General features: G+C 45.9%; 1 protein-coding gene across 1 annotated transcript in view; it reads right to left on the bottom strand.

Annotated features, from left to right (window-relative positions):
* DYRK4 (dual specificity tyrosine phosphorylation regulated kinase 4) overlaps positions 1 to 18822 on the bottom strand; it is a 168997-nt gene that overhangs the window by 55916 nt on the left and 94259 nt on the right. Inside the window, exons 9-12 of the mRNA XM_084860015.1 lie at positions 13341 to 13477; positions 12633 to 12773; positions 9688 to 9826; positions 4792 to 4879 (exon numbers count right to left, since the gene is read on the bottom strand). Coding sequence (XP_084716141.1) covers positions 4792 to 4879; positions 9688 to 9826; positions 12633 to 12773; positions 13341 to 13477 — 505 coding nt within the window. The remainder of the gene's footprint in view (positions 1 to 4791; positions 4880 to 9687; positions 9827 to 12632; positions 12774 to 13340; positions 13478 to 18822) is intronic.

Here is an 18822-nt window from a genome sequence, read left to right as displayed (position 1 = left end):
TCTTCTCAGGAGAAAGGGACTCCTCAGGAGTAGGCTCTGGAAAGGGAGCTCTGATTGCTACAGACAAGCTCTGGGTGGGGCCTGGCTAGGGATGTACAAAAGTCCCTTACCTTTCACGAAACTTGATTCGCGGTGGGGGGGGAGGTGCTCCGTCCCTCCCCCTGAAATTCTGGCCGGGGGGGAGGCGTCCTGTCCCTCCCCCTCGAAATCCTGGCCGGCGGGGAGGCGCCCCGTCCCTCCTGACGCAAATCCTGGCCGGCCGGGTCTGCAAATGGTGGCGGCCGTAGCCGCCGCCGTTTGCGTCCCTGCATTCAGCCTTGATAGGCTACGTAAATGTTTACGTAGCCTATCACGACTGAGTGAAGAAACAAACAAAAAAAAGTGCGTACGCAAATGGAGGCGCCCATGGGCGCTGCCATTTGCATTCCTTATTTTGGCACGTGTCGTCTATGTAAACATTTATGTAGACTACAGCGAAAATAAGGGGAACGCAAATAGCGTAGACGCTACGCTATTTGCGTTCCCCTTATTTTCGCCGTAGTCTAAGTAAATGTTTACATAGACTAAGACGTGCCAAAATAAGGAACGTAAATGGCGGCGCCCATAGGCGCCGCCATTTGCATACGTGCGCGTTTTGTTTTTAATCAGCTGTGATAGGCTACGTAAACATTTACGTAGCCTATCACGGCTGACTGCAGGGACGCAAACGGCGGCGGCTATGGCCGCTGCCATTTTCGTCCCTGCTAGCCAGCGGCCGGATGTCCGGCCGCTGACGGAGCCAGCCGGCGGCTCCGCAAAATCCCTGCGGAGCGGAGCCGGCCGGCCAGGATTCGGGGGGGGGGGGAGGGACAGAGCGCCTCCCCCCACCGGCCAGAATTTCGGGGGGAGGGACGGGGCGCCTCTCCCCCAGCATCAGCATAATCCGCGAACAGGTAAGTGACTTTCGTACATCCCTAGCCTGCCTGCCTGCCTGCGTTCTGACCTCTGCCTGGATTTTGACTACTCCTACTTTAGCTTAAATCTCCTTGGACTGAAACCTGTGTGCTTGACCATTTGCTTGCCACCTTGACTACTCTATTGCCATGCTCCCTGTATATGCTTGCAAACAGCCAAGACTTGCTCTAGATCAGGACACTATTAGAAGCACTTATTGAGGCCGGTCAGGCAAATTGACCTACGATCCATGTCTATAAATTGTTGTTGTTGTTGTTCAGTCGTTCAGTCGTGTCCGACTCTTCGTGACCCCATGGACCAGAGCACGCCAGGCCTTCCTGTCCTGCACTCTCTCCCGGAGCATGCTCAAGTTCATATTCATTGCATCCGTGATGCTATCTAGCCATCTCATCCTCTGCCGTCCCCTTCTCCTTTTGCCTTCAGTCTTTCCCAGCATCAGGGTCTTTTCCACTGACTTTTCTCTTCGCATTAGGTGGCCAAAATATTGGAGCTTCAGCTTCAGTATCTGTCCTTCCAATGAGCACTCAGGGTTGATTTCCTTTAGGATGGACTGATTCGACCTCCAGGGTCCAGGGGACTCGTAAGAGTCTTCTCCAGCACCACAGTTCGAAAGCATCAATTCTTCGGCGCTCAGCCTTCCTTATAGTCCAGCTCTCACAGCCATACATTACTACTGGGAAAACCATAGCTTTGATTAGACGGACCTTTGTCGGCAAGGTGATGTCTCTGCTTCTTACTATGCTGTCTAGGTTGGCCATAGCTTTCCTCCCAAGGAGCAAGCGTCTTTTAATTTCATGGCTACAGTCACCGTCTGCGGTGATCTTGGAGCCCAAGAAAGTAAAATCTGTCACTGCTTCCATTTCTTCCCCTTCTATATGCCAGGAAGTGATGGGGCCAGATGCCATGATCTTAGTTTTTTTAATGTTGAGTTTCAAACCAGCTTTTGCACTCTCCTCTTTCACCCTCAACAAGAGGCTCTTTAGATCCTCTTCGCTTTCTGCCATTAGGGTTGTATCGTCTGCATATCGGAGGTTGTTGATAATTCTCCCAGCAATAAGTCTATAAATACTTATTGGTGAATAAAAATGATATAGAGGGACTTAAACTGGAATGGAATAGGGAACTGGACTTTCCCATTTTGCCTAACCAATGGATTGCTGCTTTAGCATCTCTGTCTGATGCATCTATGGCTCTCAGGCTGCATCTTATTCAGCAAAAATGTTTTTTTGTGTGTCTATTGGATGCCACAGTGTATCTTTAATTAGGGTTTGTCTAAGTTGGCTAATTGTTGGGGGTGTAAGACAGCAAACGTTTCTTTGAAACATATGTTTTGGCAATGCCCAGTAGTTGCCCCAAAGTGCTTGGGTGGGGGAGGTGACTTGGCCTATGCAGCCAAGTTCTAATAAGACACAATATAAACAATAGCAACAATAAAGGAAACATACATTCTAGAGAACAGGGCAGCAACCCCGAAGGCCACCTGTTCCCCTTCCCCACTGAGTATTTCTGACGATTGAGCTGGGGAAGGGGAAGCACAGGGACAATCGGTCCCGATGCGGCTGGGATGAATGCTACTCTGCTAATAGAAGTGGGGAAACAGTGAACCCAACAGGAATTGCTGGAGGGGAGAAGAGGCCTTAGCGTCCCCTTCCCCAAACAATCCCATCCCACGTGCGTGCATGTACAGCCCCTGCCCCACCACCCAGAAGCACATGCAGCCTTCGCAGCTAAAAAAAGTTGCCCATCTCTGCTCTGCAGGAAGAATCAGGGTGTGAATGGATGGGCTAGAATAGGAAAGAAAAGATCTAGGAAATGACTGGGAAGCTGAAATGAGGATTGGCAGGAAGAATGAGGATTGTTCAGAAGGATAAGAAATCAGGAAGCCACAAACTGCTCTCAGTCCATCAAAGCTGTTCAAATGTTCCTGCTCAGATAAGAAACAGCTAATAAAGAGCACAGAGCAGATCTGAGGAAGGCATTACAGAAGACTCGATGTTCTTTCCCCCAAAGCACTACTGTGACTGAAGAGTCCCTGTGACTGGAAGGTAGACCAACGCCTCCCTCCCCCACTCCCCTCTTGCAGTTTCCATGTATGGAAAAGCAAATGCAGACTAGCTATTTTTGGCAGTGTCTGCCTTTCTGAAGTGCCACATCAGTCAAGAAGCTTTGGGAAAGTTGGTTTCAGTTCTGGTTGCTTCAGAGATAATGCTGCTTTGCCTCAGGGAGCCACAGAATCTCTTAAAAGTCGCCCAGTTAGACTCGGGATTCTATTGAATCCAGTGCATATCCCTACCTGAAATTAAAGAAGAATTAGCTTCCTCTCTGGAAAACAGTTCTTACTTGTCACTTGTCCACTAGGCAAGTGGCTGTTTAAAAGTCTTTCATACATGATGTTCCTAATAGCTGCTGACTTTCTGAAATGATACTCATAAAATCCTGATGAAATTCACCTACTGTGCAGGGGAGGCTGGTGGCTCTAAAGATTCCATTCTGGGTTTTAGTTACAACCAGCCAGAACTGTAAAGGGGCTATCAAAGGTGCTGAACCCTATCCCCCAAATGGGTTCAGCACATTGGATAGCTCCTTTAGACTTCTAGCTGGTTGTAACTAAAACCCAGAATGAAATCTCTGCCCCACTGAAATTGGAGCCACCAGCCTCCCCTTCTACTAGGAGAATTAAAATGCACGATAATCTTTATAAAAAACAATGTTGAAACAAAATATTGTACTGAGATGCTTTCTGGGTAGATTAGGCCTTATGACAGATGTTGACTCTGTATATGCATCTCATCTATCATATTTGGGAACCTATAAAAGGAAGAATATATGCAAGGTATATCCCTTTTAAGATTTCACTTTATTTGTATTAAAAACATTTAATACAAATATATTGGAATCTATCTTCCCATTAAAATGACCAGTCAACAGCTAACATTCATAGAAATGGAACAAAGTCTTCCTCCAAGGTTTTAGCTCAAATATTCCACCAAAGTTTGCATAGTCTGCATATCCCACAACAGATCAGAGATTAAAATAGGGACACATACACAACACCCCGTCTTCATATTACATATTGCTGAAAGCTCTTCTCCACCTGCAACACACTGCCCTGCATATCTTATGAAGCAGGGACTGTTCATAAAGTGATCATAACCATTTTATTTCAAGATTGAATAAAATGCTTAATCACACAATGGAGCTGATTGAATTTATAGACTAGCTGAGATTCAAAGGCTCAGCAACATCTTCTATTTGATAAGCGGTTTTGAGGGGGGCAGAGGGAAGGAAACAGTGCATTAGCCTCTTTTGCCTTACATTTGCACTGCAGTCCTTACGCATTCTCCTGCCCCAGCTCACCAACATTAGCTTCAAGAGGTTTTGGGTGGTGGGCTGAAGCTTCAAGAACATGTGTGCACACTAATAATGTTTTTCAAAGACATTTACAAATTGTAAAAATAGGCAAAATAAGGACAGTGACTTACTAGGGACAGGTACTGGGACTGGGGGGGGGGGGAAGGATTGTCCCCACTGTAGAGAAAGAGTTGGAATATATGATTAACAAAACAGCAGCATGGCAATTATGTCATGTCCATCATCATAAGTCAGTTATCACAACAATTGGAACCAGGCTGAGAAGGTGCTAAGCCTACAGAACACCAGTCTATTACTTAAAAGAAGGGTGTTCAGTCTATAAACAGAGCGAGCTAGCACCTTCTTTTGTTCTATGGGGCGTGCTATATATTATGTATATACATATATTGTGTCAGTGTAAATAATAAAATAAAAGTTTAAAAAATCTAATAAAGAAAATTACATCTACTTGACTTTTCTGCAAACCTCTTTGGTGTTCATAGCAGCTTGATCCGAAGTCAATAACTTTAAATGAAACTTGCCCAAGTTGGGGTTGGCTTATTAGTATGTTCTCCTAAAGAGAGGGGAAAAGGGAGAAATACAGAAAAAAAATATCAACACACTTCTACCAGTTAGCAAGCTAATGACAAAATGATATTTACAGGAAAAAATGAACAGACTGCAATTAGGGGACACAATTAGTGTAGGAGGTGGGGAAGTCCAGCACTTTGACTTGATCTTCTCTATTCTACATGACCAATTATGTGTTTACTTCATACATGAACAACAGGCTTGACCATTTGCTGGTATCTCAGCAAGAGCCCAAAGCAAGCTTTGTCCTCTCCATGCCAAATCACCATCTTGTTCACCTAATACATACTAGATTTGTGACTGAATGGAGTATGTTCAAAAGCTGCAATCTGTGCTGTCTTATGTACCACCTTCTTCCATATATGCCTCCCTGAACACTTTGGTGGTCAACATCTGAGGTCCTTCTCCAAGTTTCTCCACTGTTGGAAGTTTCATGGGTGGGTACAGAAAGCAAGGCTTTCTCAGTTCTAGCACCAACACTGCATAATGCCCTTCCCATGGGAAGCCAGCCTTAAATCCTCTGTGTTTTTCTTTTGATACCTTGTCAGAACTTGGATAATTTTTTTGGCTGGCCTTTGGAGGAAGCTGATGATTTTATTGATTCTGTTGTGAAGACTTTGTGGTTTTTAGTTATGCTGATTGATGTATATCACTGCTGGATAAGTTCGAGTAGATTTTGGAACTTTTAATTTTGCTCCTTTCATTATTTGAATATTGATATTCTTTTCTTTTTATTGTAAACCACTTTGGATGATTTTTTAAAAAGAAAAGTCGGATTAAAGAAAAGCGAAATAAAATAAACCCAACGCTAATGTTAATGTTGTTGAATTTCATCTATATTTGTCATTCTCCCGGAGAAACATATTTACTGGCAGATTCTCTACCATCTTTTCTTTGTGTTAACTTTTAACTGCTAATCCCAATTTATATGTGATGTGGTCCACAGTAATGACTACATGTGGCAAATGAACTTAACCTGCATTTACCACATGCAGCAGCCCATATATGTGTGGCATTGGCTATTCGCATTAGTGGCTGCAGCTGTGTAATGCTATATACACATGGGCCACTGAACATGGTCAGTGCATTTAAAGGTCCAATTTAAATGTCATGTTAGGCATGTATTAAAAAACAACACCCAACTCATATGGGGTTCTGTGTGCTTTGTGCCATGTTCAAACTGGAGTGCCAGCATCGACATGCATTACAGCATTAGCATTTTCGAGTCAGAGATACACAGTGTGCTTATGTTGCATGTGTAGGCACCCACAACAAAGTGTATAAACATTGAGCTCAGGCAAGTTTTTTTTTTCCAACGATACCACCACACACACATCCAATGTCACAAGTATAACTGGGGAATACATAAACCACTTAGAAAGGTAAACACTTCCTCTGTAATTTGTATCATGTATAAATGAAGTCTTAATTAGGGAACTGGACAGTTTTATACTGGAAAATTAGGAAGTGCCATCATCAGGCTCACTTCTAAGTGTTTGTCTGCTCTGCTTTCTTCCCAGGTACGTAAGCCTGCAGCTCCCTGGAGGCACAAACCCAAGGGTGAGAGTCAAAGCGCTCTCCGCCAGGGGTGAGCTGCCAGCTGCTAGAAGGGAGCTTTAATTGGTCCAGCTGGGCACCATGGGGAAAGCAAATCGGACTATCCGTCTGTGAGCCAAGACTGCAGCCCTTAACATCTAGCTGGGGAAATCATTTTTCATCTAGCTCCCTCAGTGTCTGTGCAGTTGCTGAGAGAGTGGGGAAGACAAGAGCCAGTGGAGAGAGTTCAACATGGTGATGGAAGATCAAGCCCCACTCTGTCTGGGAGTGGGGGCATATAGGGAAGACTGCTGTGGGTGGTAGGCTGCTGCTGGCAGGTTGCCGCTGAGGGGCTGAACCAAAGAGGGTTGCTTGTCCAGAGTGGGAAGAGGGCAGAGGCTTGGACCTTCCTTGGACCAGGGCTTTAGTGAGAGTCCTCATGTGTGTGTGTGTGTGTGTGTGTGTGTGTGTGTGTGTGTGTGTTAGGGTGGTGGGGGAGTTTGCCTCCCTGACCTGCTGATGTGTTGAAGAAGACTGACTGTAAAGCTGTGGGCTGGAGGAGAATGGCCACTGGTCTCAGTGGGCACTCAGTTTTGGGTGGACATTTCCTCCTCTGCCTCAGTGAGTTCACCGAGTGGAGAATTTAATTAGTGTGCTCAGTTGTGGGGCTGGCTAATAGATGCTCTCCAATGTTGCAAGAACTTTTTGGGGTGCCTTATTTTGAACCATGTATGTGTTTGGGTGGGAGGGAAGAAGGGGTGCTGCTATTTCCGTTCCCAGCAGGGGGAGAAACAGCAGTAGAAGTGGAAAAGGCCAGTGGAGGAGAAGGGAAAGGAGATACCTTGTGGCTGTTCCTCCTTTTAACAAACAGATGCTCTTGACTGCTCTAGTGGTAACCCATCAGGTAATGAAATGCTGTTTTTCAATGACAGGTCAGTAAATGGAAAGAGCTTGGCATCCAGGGTGCCATCCTCTATGAACAAGCTGACATGGCATGTATGGCTGAAGCTAGGCTGGGGGAAGATGGAGCGGTCAGCTTGACCCACCTATGCCTGCCAGATTTTCGGGTGCACCAGCAGGTGAAAACTGATGGATGGGAAGGTGCAGTCTCAGTGATCTTTTATACCACCATTCTCCTGCTGAGGTCCCCTGTCTGGCAGTCTCCAAGATTTGAGTGTGTGCATCTCTTAACAGGTTACCAAGACAGGATAGGGATTCTCATGATGTACTGTCCACCCAACTGTCTCCTTGCCTGAACCAGCAAAAGGGTCCTGGAGATGGAGTTGGTTCCCCCCCCCCCCAGGCCCCCTCATTAGGGGCAGCTCAGGAGTTAGAGCTTCCATGGCAAGCATGGGTCTGTTTCAATATCTGGCCCTACACATGTGACAAGGCACACCCCTGATGTGTTTTTTTGTTAGTCAAAATGAAGGTGATTTGTGGGTCGGAGGTACAGAAGAACTTTGTTGCCATAGACAGATCACTACCTAATAGGATTTAGATTTCTTGAGACTTCTGCAGGAGTGGGGGAACCTATTAAATTGGTCCACCCTTAGAGACTAAGGGATCCTGAGGGATTCCTGAATGCTTTGGGAGATTTTATAACGACTAGAGCTGGCTATGCTGTCAAAGCTTTGGTTGATCTGTGTAATGGGGAGATACCCAAGTGGTAGATGCAGTCACTCCTCAGTGTCCTCTGCTTGGGTCCAGATCACACACTCCTTGGTTTTCTAAGGCGTTTAGTGCAATGAAGCACCAGAGGAGACAACTAGGGTGATGGTGGAAAAAAACCCAGGTCACATCCAATTGAACATGGGTCAGAGCCCATTGTAGGGCCTAATTTGTGGCAGCAAAGGGAAATTAGTCCTTCTTCTGTCTCCATTACACTAGCACAGTGCTGTCCAGCGGAGCTGTTTCAGGTGATGAAGGGATACTCTTGAATCCAGGGTAGTGAACGGAGCCTTCCGAAGCCCACTGAGATAAGTTTCCAAGACACTTTGCTGATCAAATTACTTGCATGTGCTCCAACGTGGACTCATTGAGAACAGATTCTGGTGAGATAATTGAGGCAGCTGCTTGTCCAGTTTTGATAGATGTGTCTCAGTTTGCTCAGCCTGAGGATGTGGACATGTTCCTTGGAGGAATGAGACCAACCCCATGCTCTTTGGACCATGTCCATCCTGGCCTAAAAGAGTTACCAGAGATGGGCTGGCCACTTGGGTGGTGGAAATGCTTTCCTGAGAGAGGGTTATGTTCCAGCTTCTTTAAAGCAGGGGTGAGGAACTTGTGGGCCTCCAGATATTGTTTATGAACAACTCCCATCATTCCAGATAATTGTTCACTCTGACTGGAGCTGATGGGAGTTGGGAGTACAGCAACATCTGCAGGTTTCCCGTCCCTGCTCTATCCTGGATGGTGGGAGAGAATGAAGGCTTTTAAAAAAAAGGTTCTTAAACCTTTTTTTTAAAAAGCCTTCATTCTCTCCCACCATCCAAGATAATTAATTATAGGTCAGTTTCTAATCCCCCTTTTCTGAGTAAGGTCTTAAAGGAGCAGTTATAGGAACCATTTTTTCTAGTATTTGTGGAAACCCTATTTCCACTCTTACGCAAATGTCCAATCTAATACTTCTATTCTAATTGCACAAAGCTGCTGTGCAGCCGTCGCATGAGATGCTCCCCAAGCTGCTCTTCAAGTCATTGCATGCGGGGTCACACAGCTCATTGCACCTTCATGGGAAGGCTTGCGCTAGCTCTGCTAGTTGCTCTGCTAGTGGTTGTGCAACTGCCAGCAGAGCAATGCCGACACCTGCGATTCTCCCTGCAGTGTGATGCTGGAGATAATCCACGGAGCGCGAAGCAGTGCAAACTAAGGGCGAGAAGGCTTCATGTATTTTATGCCACCTGTTGTCAATAATAATCCAAAATGAAGAGAAGGATTAAAAATAAGCTATACTATCTCACATGGTTGTTAAGATGATGAACGAAGAATGGTAGAAAATGCTGTAAACTGCATACTGTTGCAGAAATGAGGAATAGTACATATGAGGCATGCTCACTAGAACTAGGACAATTTTTTGAATCTTATGCTTTGTTGTACAGATCTGAGGACACAATTTCACACTTACGTTTCATTGCCAACTGCTAGGAAATCAAAATTTCTAGCAGTTTTGGAAAGGTTTGTCCTCCCACAACAATATTTAAGTTTCCGTGCACAGTGTTATTATATTTTCCTCAGTATCAAAAAGACTGTACTTACAGGCTTTAGATCACAGTGGATAATTTTCTCTGTGTATAGCAGTTGTAAACATCTTAAGATACACTGGGTGAATCGACGAATCAATCCCAAGGTAAAACCTTGGAAATTATTTTTCTTGATTAATTCATACAAATTTATACTGTGGGATGAGAAAGAACATTTAAATTTAGTTTATTCTACTCTTGACTGAAAAGGTTTAAACCTGAATACAATGCATGTCCCAAGGCACTTAACTCTAGGTGCCAGCAGTTTTGTAAACCAAAGGTTGCAACCCTAGAGATGAAGGCAGCACCATATATTGTCAGCAGCAATATATATATATATAATTACACATACAGACACACACACACAAAAGTACAAAAATTAGGAATTTCTCTATCTCAGTTTTGACATTCATAGGGAGGGGCTGACATATATGAAAATGTCTATACAGGGGTCCCCAACCTTTTTCGCATTTGGAATCCTGACAAAGTGCCATGGGCACCAGTGACAAAATGGCCACCATGTAGGCATGGCTACTCACAAGATGGCCACCGTGGTGGGGGTGGGGTGGGGTCAATTTAGAAAGACGACAAGACTACAAAATAGTTCAAATATGAAATCATTTACTAACAAATAAATGAAACAGCAATACAAACACCCAAATATTCCTGCCATAGAAATACAAACATCCAAACATTATCAAGAAATAGTTATAACAGAAATACAAACATCCAAACATTCCTGCCATAGAAATACAAACATCCAAACTTGCCAGCACAACCATAGCATGCATAGAAGGATCAGAGGCATGGATCATCATGATTCTAATATGGGATTTCCCTCAAACCAACCTGAAATTGCAGATCTGTGATTTTAAGGTGTTTTGGGGGAGATCACATGTAGAAATCATGAGTAAGGCAATGTCCATTTTTAATCCTACTGGGAAACCCAACTTTAAAAACAACCATGAGGCTTGTGTGGCACCATAAAAAAGACTACTAACATGCTAGTACTAACTGGCACAAGCTTTCATGGGTTAACCACCTTCAGTCACACACACAGGGACACTCCATATCACATGAGCACACACAGAGAGAAATGTGCCATTTAGGAATCTCCAAAAACTTGATGATGGAAGGACAGAGCTGAAGCAAGGATGCCTCTGGGCCAGGAAAATTGGAGTGGTGGGGTGGATAGAAACAACGTTGAGGGAAGAGGAGGGGGAAATCCCCTAGCTTCGCCCATGCCACCTCCGCACTGCATGAAGTGCCAATCCTGGCAGCTGCCACCAACAGAAAGGAGCCAGGTGGGCAGACAAGGAGGGAAAGGCTCTGGCTTCCCTCCTCCCCCATAAAAGCCTCCACCGCAATGCACCGCAAAACAAACAAATGGAGCTGGATGAGGCAGCCAGCAAGCCCAGAAATCTAGCACGCACCATGAACAAAAACAGCGCAGGCATGTGAGCAAGCACACAGCAAATTCCTTAACTTTGCACATGCTCCCCACATGCACCAAACAACCTCCAGAGTGCCACAACAAACACAAGGCAGGCGGCTATGGGGGAGAATGGGAAATGCCCTTGCATCACCACCACCCCAAACACAAAAGCCTGGAGGTAAAGCAATGTGAGCAGATGAGTGAACTGGCTGGAAATTCCACTGCTTTACCCACCCACCCTCAACAAGCAAACAGAAGGGCACAGAGGACAAGCACCACACCTCCCAATACACAAAAATAAAGGGTTGGAGACCAAGCACCAGCCCCCTCACCCCAAAAAATACAGATAGGAGGATGAGCAAGCAGGCAGGAAATGCCCTCTCTTTGCCTGTGTTCCCCTCTCAGATGGAAAAGCCCCCTGCCCACTCAGTTCCATCCCTGTACTGCCGGTTTGCATTCAAGGAGAATGCTTACCTTTCCCTTCCAACACAGCCACCCACTGCTCATGCCCGCTCCTAGCAGGCACAGAATGGGAACAAGGATGCCAGTTCATAACCTATTACTTTGGCCAATCAGAGAGCAAGGGCGCATCTCAAAACTACAAGTTGAAGAACATAGATTTAAAAACAGAAAGAAACCAGGTCCATAGACTTAAAAATATGAAGCAACCAGGAAGTTAGCAGACATGTCTTATATACATAGAAATCACCACGAGAGCATTATGCCTCTAATATTGCACATATTAAGCTTTCCCGACCCCAAACTGTGCATATTTAAATATGTGCATTTTCAAGCTCCCTTTTTTTGTAAACAACAACAACAAAAAAAGTGGCAAAATGGTGGGCGGTCGCTGGACAGGTCAGGGTGAGTCTGGGAGGGCACGAGCAGGGGCAAACGTGGGCAGGAGGTCAGTGAGTGCAGTCTGGAGGTTGTGGGTGGGGGGGTGGCGGACTCCCAGATCCAGTTGGGCATCCACGACATCTCTAAAACCAGTGAGCTAATGTTAGTCATGCTGGCTTCCAGTACAGCACATCTTCCTCTTTTGACAAAGGTACCTGATCATCCCAAACCCATTGCTACAAGTTTCTTATGGGAGAGGGAGAAGGCAACTGTCTCCTGTGTGTACAGCTGTTCCTTTTTGTGGGAGACAGTGAATGATCTACATTTGGGAACATCTTTCGGCTTAGGGACAAATATAACCTCTGCTCCAGTGATTGGTGACCAGTGCTAGAGCCTTGGGACACATTTTGGCCATACCTCACTGGAGTCACCAAATATGACCCTGTCACTTTCTCCCATGCAATAGAAATGGTTCACTTTTATGGAAGACAGTACTTACGGTTCTCTTCCTAGGCAACCCTGAGAACTACAGTTCCATGAAGGTGACAAGACATTTTTAATAGAGGATTCTCAGCATGATCACCAAACTATGGGCTTTGATCCATGATAGCTTATGCCATAATAATAGTCTTTAAGAGGCCACAAGATTCTTTATAATGTTAGATATATAGGAAAAAGTGCCTTACCCTAACAATTCAAAGGAAATGCAGAAATGGTTACGGAAGTAAAAATATTCTTTCATGTGGACAACGTTGTGTGCACTGTCTTCATCTTTTTGCCGTAGAGCATTGAGGATACTGACTTCTACCAAAGCCTGATTATGAAATCTAAATACAAGGGAAGAGGGATTACATGCACGAAGCAGAAGCTAGATCATTCCTCTATGTTACTGCTGCTCACATTGACTGTTGAGAAGAGCTCTAGCGCTAATGGTTCTCAGGGCAGGTGCACTGCGCAAATTGCAAAGCACTAACATGTCACCAGCAGAATCTGACATTTCTTAGCCTAACAACCAATTGATAGTTGTCACCTGTTTCCTTATTGTAGATTTTCTTTCTGCTATGTAATCTTATATTTTGTTTTTTTAAGATTTGCTCTAATACTCTGAAAGCAACTTATAACAATTTAACAAATCTGAATCAGTTTGTTTGCTTAGCAAGAAGGTTATAATAATAACTTTTGCAATTTATTATCCCTTTGTTGTAAAAAAAAAATGTTCTAGCTTTCTGGCCACCACCCTTCCCGCTGCATAATAAAACAATAAATCAGACTGTAGTTAACTAAAACAAGGCATGGTGACCATTTCTTTCCATTTACCTTACTCTCCAACCTTTTATTTTATCAATACAATTTATTAATTTATAAAAATTGATAAAAAGTTGGACAGATCATACCTCTTTTTGTTCCTTATTATTTTCACTGCCACTTTTTCACCTGTCTTGTGGTCCAAACACTTTATAACATGTCCAAATGACCCTTTCCCAATAATAGCCAGTACTTCATATCTGTATGCAATATGATCACTTAAAACCTACACAAGGTGACAAAAATGTGGGAAGTAGAAGTACCGCATACACTTACATCTCTCACACTAAATGCACATACATGCACAAAACAGATAAACTCCCTGTATTCATCACCTCTGTCCTTTTCTCCTAGTTATCTTGGGCCTCTGCTGACCCAGTGTATTGGTTAACTTACCTTGCCAAGCCCAACTTCCTCAACTGGTGAACTTGGATTAGAGGATTCCATAGCTGCAGCCATTGCAGGCTCCCAGGTCTATATGCCTGGCCTGCACAAGTTGTGGCCCACCAAGCTGAACACCCCACCCCACCCCTGTATTATGCTAGGTGAGAGACAGCCGCCCTTTTTTCAGTCCCAGGCAGGCAGCAAAACGGTAAGTTTATCAACCCCCTGGTCAGCAACAATACATGGCCAGTGCGCTGTGTTTAGCTTGGTGGATCAGGGTAGGTATGCTATAGCCAGATCAGAAGTCTGACTGTTCTCTTTGTGTCCACATGGAGATTTTCAGTAGTACTTGTAGGGATGGTGGAGAAATCCGCCACGGACTCCAATGAGGCCAGATTCTTTAGAATTCGGTCCCCCGGAGTCCGTGGCGGAACGGACTACCCCCACCCCCACCACCCGAAATCCCCCTGGGATGGACCCTACCTGGCGGCGGCTGGTCTGGCTCCGTTGTCTTCGTTACGCAGCCATCCACTGCCGGGCTGCGGAACAAAATGGCGCACGGTGTAGGGGACGCATTTGCGTCCCTGCCCTTGGCCCTGATTGGCTACCAAAATATTTATGTAGCCAATCAGGGCCAAGGGCAGGGACGCAAATGGCATCCCCTACGCCGGACGCCATTTGCGGCCGCAGCCTGGCAGCAGACGGAAGTGGGCTCGCCGTGGAATGGAACCGGCCAGGGAGGATTCCAGCGGGAGGGACAGATCGCCTCCCCCTCCAGCAGACCCTGGAGCAGAACGTTAAGTGGGGTTCGTACTCCCCTAAGTACTTGCTCTATGGGCACAAACCCATATACCACCAGTAATTAGGGAGCAGATGATGTGTTGAAGAATGGGCTAAGCTGGGATGGCACAGGATGCCCATGGCCAATTTGCCACAGTACTAAGTCTAATAAAACCACCAATATTGCTCTCCCTGGCCCTGGAAAAACAAAGGTTTAAGCAAATATGTTGTAGTAGCCTCTGCCCAATAAAGAACTATGCTAACATCAACACTGGGGGGAAAGGTATTAAACTCTTAACCAGTGATCACATCTAAGCCAGACTCCCTCCCCCTGGATGGAATCCTGAAGGAGGAAGCAGTGAACTCTTCTCTGTTTTTAGCCAAAGCCAAGTTTGTGGGCAACTGCCAACCATCCTGGGCAAGCATACATGCTCCCCATGGCACAGGGGACTGCCTGCATGTGCTACAAATGGCCACACCCCAGGATAGAGCAGGAGTTTCCCCCCCCCCAAGAGCTGGTGAGCACTTGCCCACAAGTTCAGCTACAAAGGCAGCTACCACCACACAACCCAGGAGAGGGCCCATTTGAGTTGCATGAATGTTTCCTGGCGCCCACATGCACCTTCTCAAGCTGCAGTATGAAACACACTTAAGAAGGAGTAAGCGGCCCCAGTGAATACAGTGGGTCTTACTTCTGACTGAACATGCTTAGGACTACACTGTACTCCATAAAGAAAAGGCAATGTAAGCAGCAGCACACAATGCATCCCCTATAGAAAACAATTGTATATCGAAGTAAGAAAAATATGTATACAGGCAGAGGAAACAAAACTAATTGCATGACTGATCAGTAGAATACAGCAAGGAGGAAAGGTGGTGGTGGTGGAGGAGTGAATCAGAGACAGAGGGTTTCGTTACACAAGGCTAAAATCCTGCATCCTTACCGGGGCTTCTGCTTCCAGATTCTTTGCGGGATTAAGTTCAGCTCCTTTACACAGACTGACACATGCTGTTTTTATTTCTCAGCAAGTTCTATGTTTCATTTTACAACCACTAGATACTGTTCACCACCATTATGGAAGTACCCAGCAAGTAAAGTGTTTCATCACACTTCCTAGAGAAAAATCACACTTTTCCTGGGTTTTACAAAGGTGGGATAAAAGTCATAAACTATGGGAGGGGCCCTAGAGGTTGACGATGTCATGTAAAGGACCCACAAACTTCCGTGAGTAACCAATCTTGATCGCATGATATAAGGCCAGTATGGAGAAGCCCAGAACAGAAGGAGACTTAATTGTACCTAGAAACTAGGGATGAGTGAACCAAGCTCAAAATGGCTTTTGAGTGCGATTGTTCTTCTTTACTCACAGGTTTTCTTGCAGGTGCTTTAAATGGCACCCGCTGCTCTCCTGCTGCTGCCTCGCATCCTCCCCTCCCTCTTACTGTGCTATCTGAGGACGGGGAAACCCGGCATTTTCTGTGCTTGCGATTGAAATTGCCGTTTCCTCCCCGTGTATTTACGCCTTAGCACTTTGTCCTGCTGTGTGTGGGCATGTGCTGGGGGGTGGGGTGTTGCTGGGCAGTGTTGCATAGCATTGTCACGATAACAAATCGGTGGGAGGGTGGGGCAGGTCACTGACCACGAGCGACCCTTTCCATTGCAAGTGCCATTGAAATCTGTGCAGCTTGCTTCTCAGTAGGCTTGCCTGGGAGCGCACTGTAAGTCTACTTAGACTAGCAGTCTGAAGGCCTCCCATCCCCTCCAGTGCAGGTGCTTGGAACCTCCCCCTGCCACTGACTTCACGGGGCATGTTATGCATGAGAACATGGAGGACCATCTTCCAGAGCCCTTGCCTGCTTCTCCTCCTTTCTGCTCGCCAGATTGACAGGCTTTTTCCTTCCCAGGGTGGATGGGGGAGTCTCCCTTCTCAGCCCTGCAGGAGACAGGCTTGGCAGTTCAGATTTCAGTGGGTATTAAAGGGGACTTTTCTTCTCTCCTGAATAAATTCATCACACTGAGCTTGGAATTGTCATTTTTAATGGGTTTTTTTAATTGAGTTTTTTTTTTAGAGAAGGCAGCAGTGCTGAGGTGGGAAAGGTGGTCTCCACTGCCTCCACATCAGAAAGAAGCCTCAAAGTCCATTTGCTTCCCAGAGGCTTCCCCTCCCTCCTTGAAAAGACCAGGCACAGGCAAAGTAGAGCTCCTGGCTTTGCGAATGGAAGGGTGGACCTGAAAATGGGGACCGGATTAAATGCAATCCAGATCTCCCTACGGACCACAGAACCAAAGAAGCCAGACAAGGCACAGAAAAGAGAAGGACAAGAGAAGGGACTTGGGGTGACTAATGCCTTGCCACTGTGCAGAGGGTTGGCTGTAGCATCGCAAGTACACTACACTGAAGGCCCATAGCCTGACTTTGTGGAGGTGGGATGGGATCAAAAGGTGGACTCTTGGGTGGCCAAACGGCCCTGCACATCTGCCCACCTTACAGGGTCCTTGGGAAGCCAGAATAAGGGGGAAGAGCAACAGCAGCGTGGGGGGGGGGGTGAGGAAGGAAGGGAGGAGGGGCGAAGGAGCGGAGCCATCAATCATGTTACAGGAACCAATGATCGGCAGGGGCCAGCAGCCACCTTCTGTCTCCATTTTTCCAAGCAGCTCCAGCCAGCCATGAAAAGGTACAGAGCAGAGGGATGCGCTATGACTCTGAGAGATGCCTGTATACAGGGCCAGTCTAAATCCCAGAAAGGATCCGGAATCAAAAGGACCAGTTTGTAATAGGATAAAATGCCAGGTGTGAAGACAGCCTAAGATGGTGAAAGGTGCCTTGTTCCAAAAAGAGAGAGAGAGAAAAAAGCCACCTGAGTATCCAAAGTGAGAGCTGGATGTAAGAGCACCCCAAAGCTATGAGACTATTTCATAAAGGGCTGCATAATCCCATCCAAAACAGGTTGAAAACCACCTCCTTGGTCAGTTGAAACATCTACTTGTTGGCAAGAGTGGCTGAATAACGGAGTCCACAAAGTGAGGGTTTGCTTGGCAAAGCAAACTTTACTTGGTTGCAAAAAGGCACACACAAGCACTGACACAAGAACTGAACTTTTTTTGTATAAGAAGCAGCCCTGGTTGAAATAGCAACAACTTCTCTGGCTCCACCTTGCTAGTAGGCAGTATTCTCTCCATGTATCCAGGGGAACTGATTAGCTCTGCACCCTGTAACCCTGGCTATTACATCTCTAGTACTCTAAGAGGGGATTAACCCTTTGGTGAAACTTTCTGTTAGTGTGATCTCCTGCCATTGCTATTCCAACCCTACTGACAACAATTCCATCTTGTTTGGAATTAACTTCAGTTAATTACCCCTCATACCACCCATTACAAACTGCAGGACTTCCACTACCCCTCCTGGATGTGCTAAAAAGGAGAAACGGAATGGATGTTCTGCTCCAGAAGGTGATCACAGATGGGTGGAGGTTCAACAGTGGTGCTGGCGGCGGGGGGATAGAACCCTGCAGGACCCATAGATACCTCCAACATCACCTTCTGGTATCTGCCTGTCAGGTAGGAGTAGAACCATCAGAGTACAGTACCCCCAATTCTCATTCTAATCTAGCAGTCTAGAAGGATACAATAGTCAGGAAAATCAACAGAGCCACACTACCCCATCTTATCCTAGAATGTATCATCCAGCAAGGTAGCCAAGGCAGTTTCAGTTCCAAAGCCAGGTCAGAAGCCAGACTGAAGTAGGTCCAGGTTAATCCATGTCATCTAGGAGGTTCTGGAACTGAGTCACCACTATCTCCAGGATCATGTTGCCAAACAGCCAACCAATAGAGCAATAGTTAGGTTCCAAGAAAGGTTTCTTTAGAAGGGACCTAATAACCTTCTCCTTTAAGGCATCTGGGACCATCCCCTCTCTCTAATAGACCCTCACCACCTCCTTGGCCCTCCTGGTCACCCCCCCTCCCCACTTTCCTGACAAAATGCTAAAAGTCAAGACGAGCTGAGTTAACAAGTTCTAGACTCCACCCCTGTCCACTTGCTCAGGCTACTGTAACTGAAATGCATCCAAACAACAGTAGCAAGACAGCTCCCCAGTAACACTGTAAATTGTAAAGTTTACAGGCTGAAAAGGATGCAAAAGATTTTATTTCATTCACAAAGTGTTTAGCAAATGTCACAATGGTCTGCCAAGGGTTCTTTATTATCACCCTGGTGGCTACATAAAGCAGAAAGATCCTCCAGATAACACTGCATGATGGTTGTGGGAAGGTATTCCCTCTGTGCCACCCTAACAGCCATATGGTAGGCCCTGAAGTGAGCATTAGTTCCTAATGAAGTAAGCATTAGTGAGCATCACTTCTGTGGAACACAAGCTGAGCTTTCCTCCATTTATATTCCAGCTGCCA

The sequence above is a fragment of the Heloderma suspectum genome, chromosome 5 (genome assembly GCF_057233095.1).
Source record: "Heloderma suspectum isolate Gila_16-S chromosome 5, 16-S_ref, whole genome shotgun sequence".
In the NCBI taxonomy this organism is placed as follows: Eukaryota; Metazoa; Chordata; class Lepidosauria; order Squamata; family Helodermatidae; genus Heloderma; species Heloderma suspectum.
Note: the sequence above shows the minus strand (reverse complement) of the source record. Positions and strands in the feature narration are given on the sequence as shown.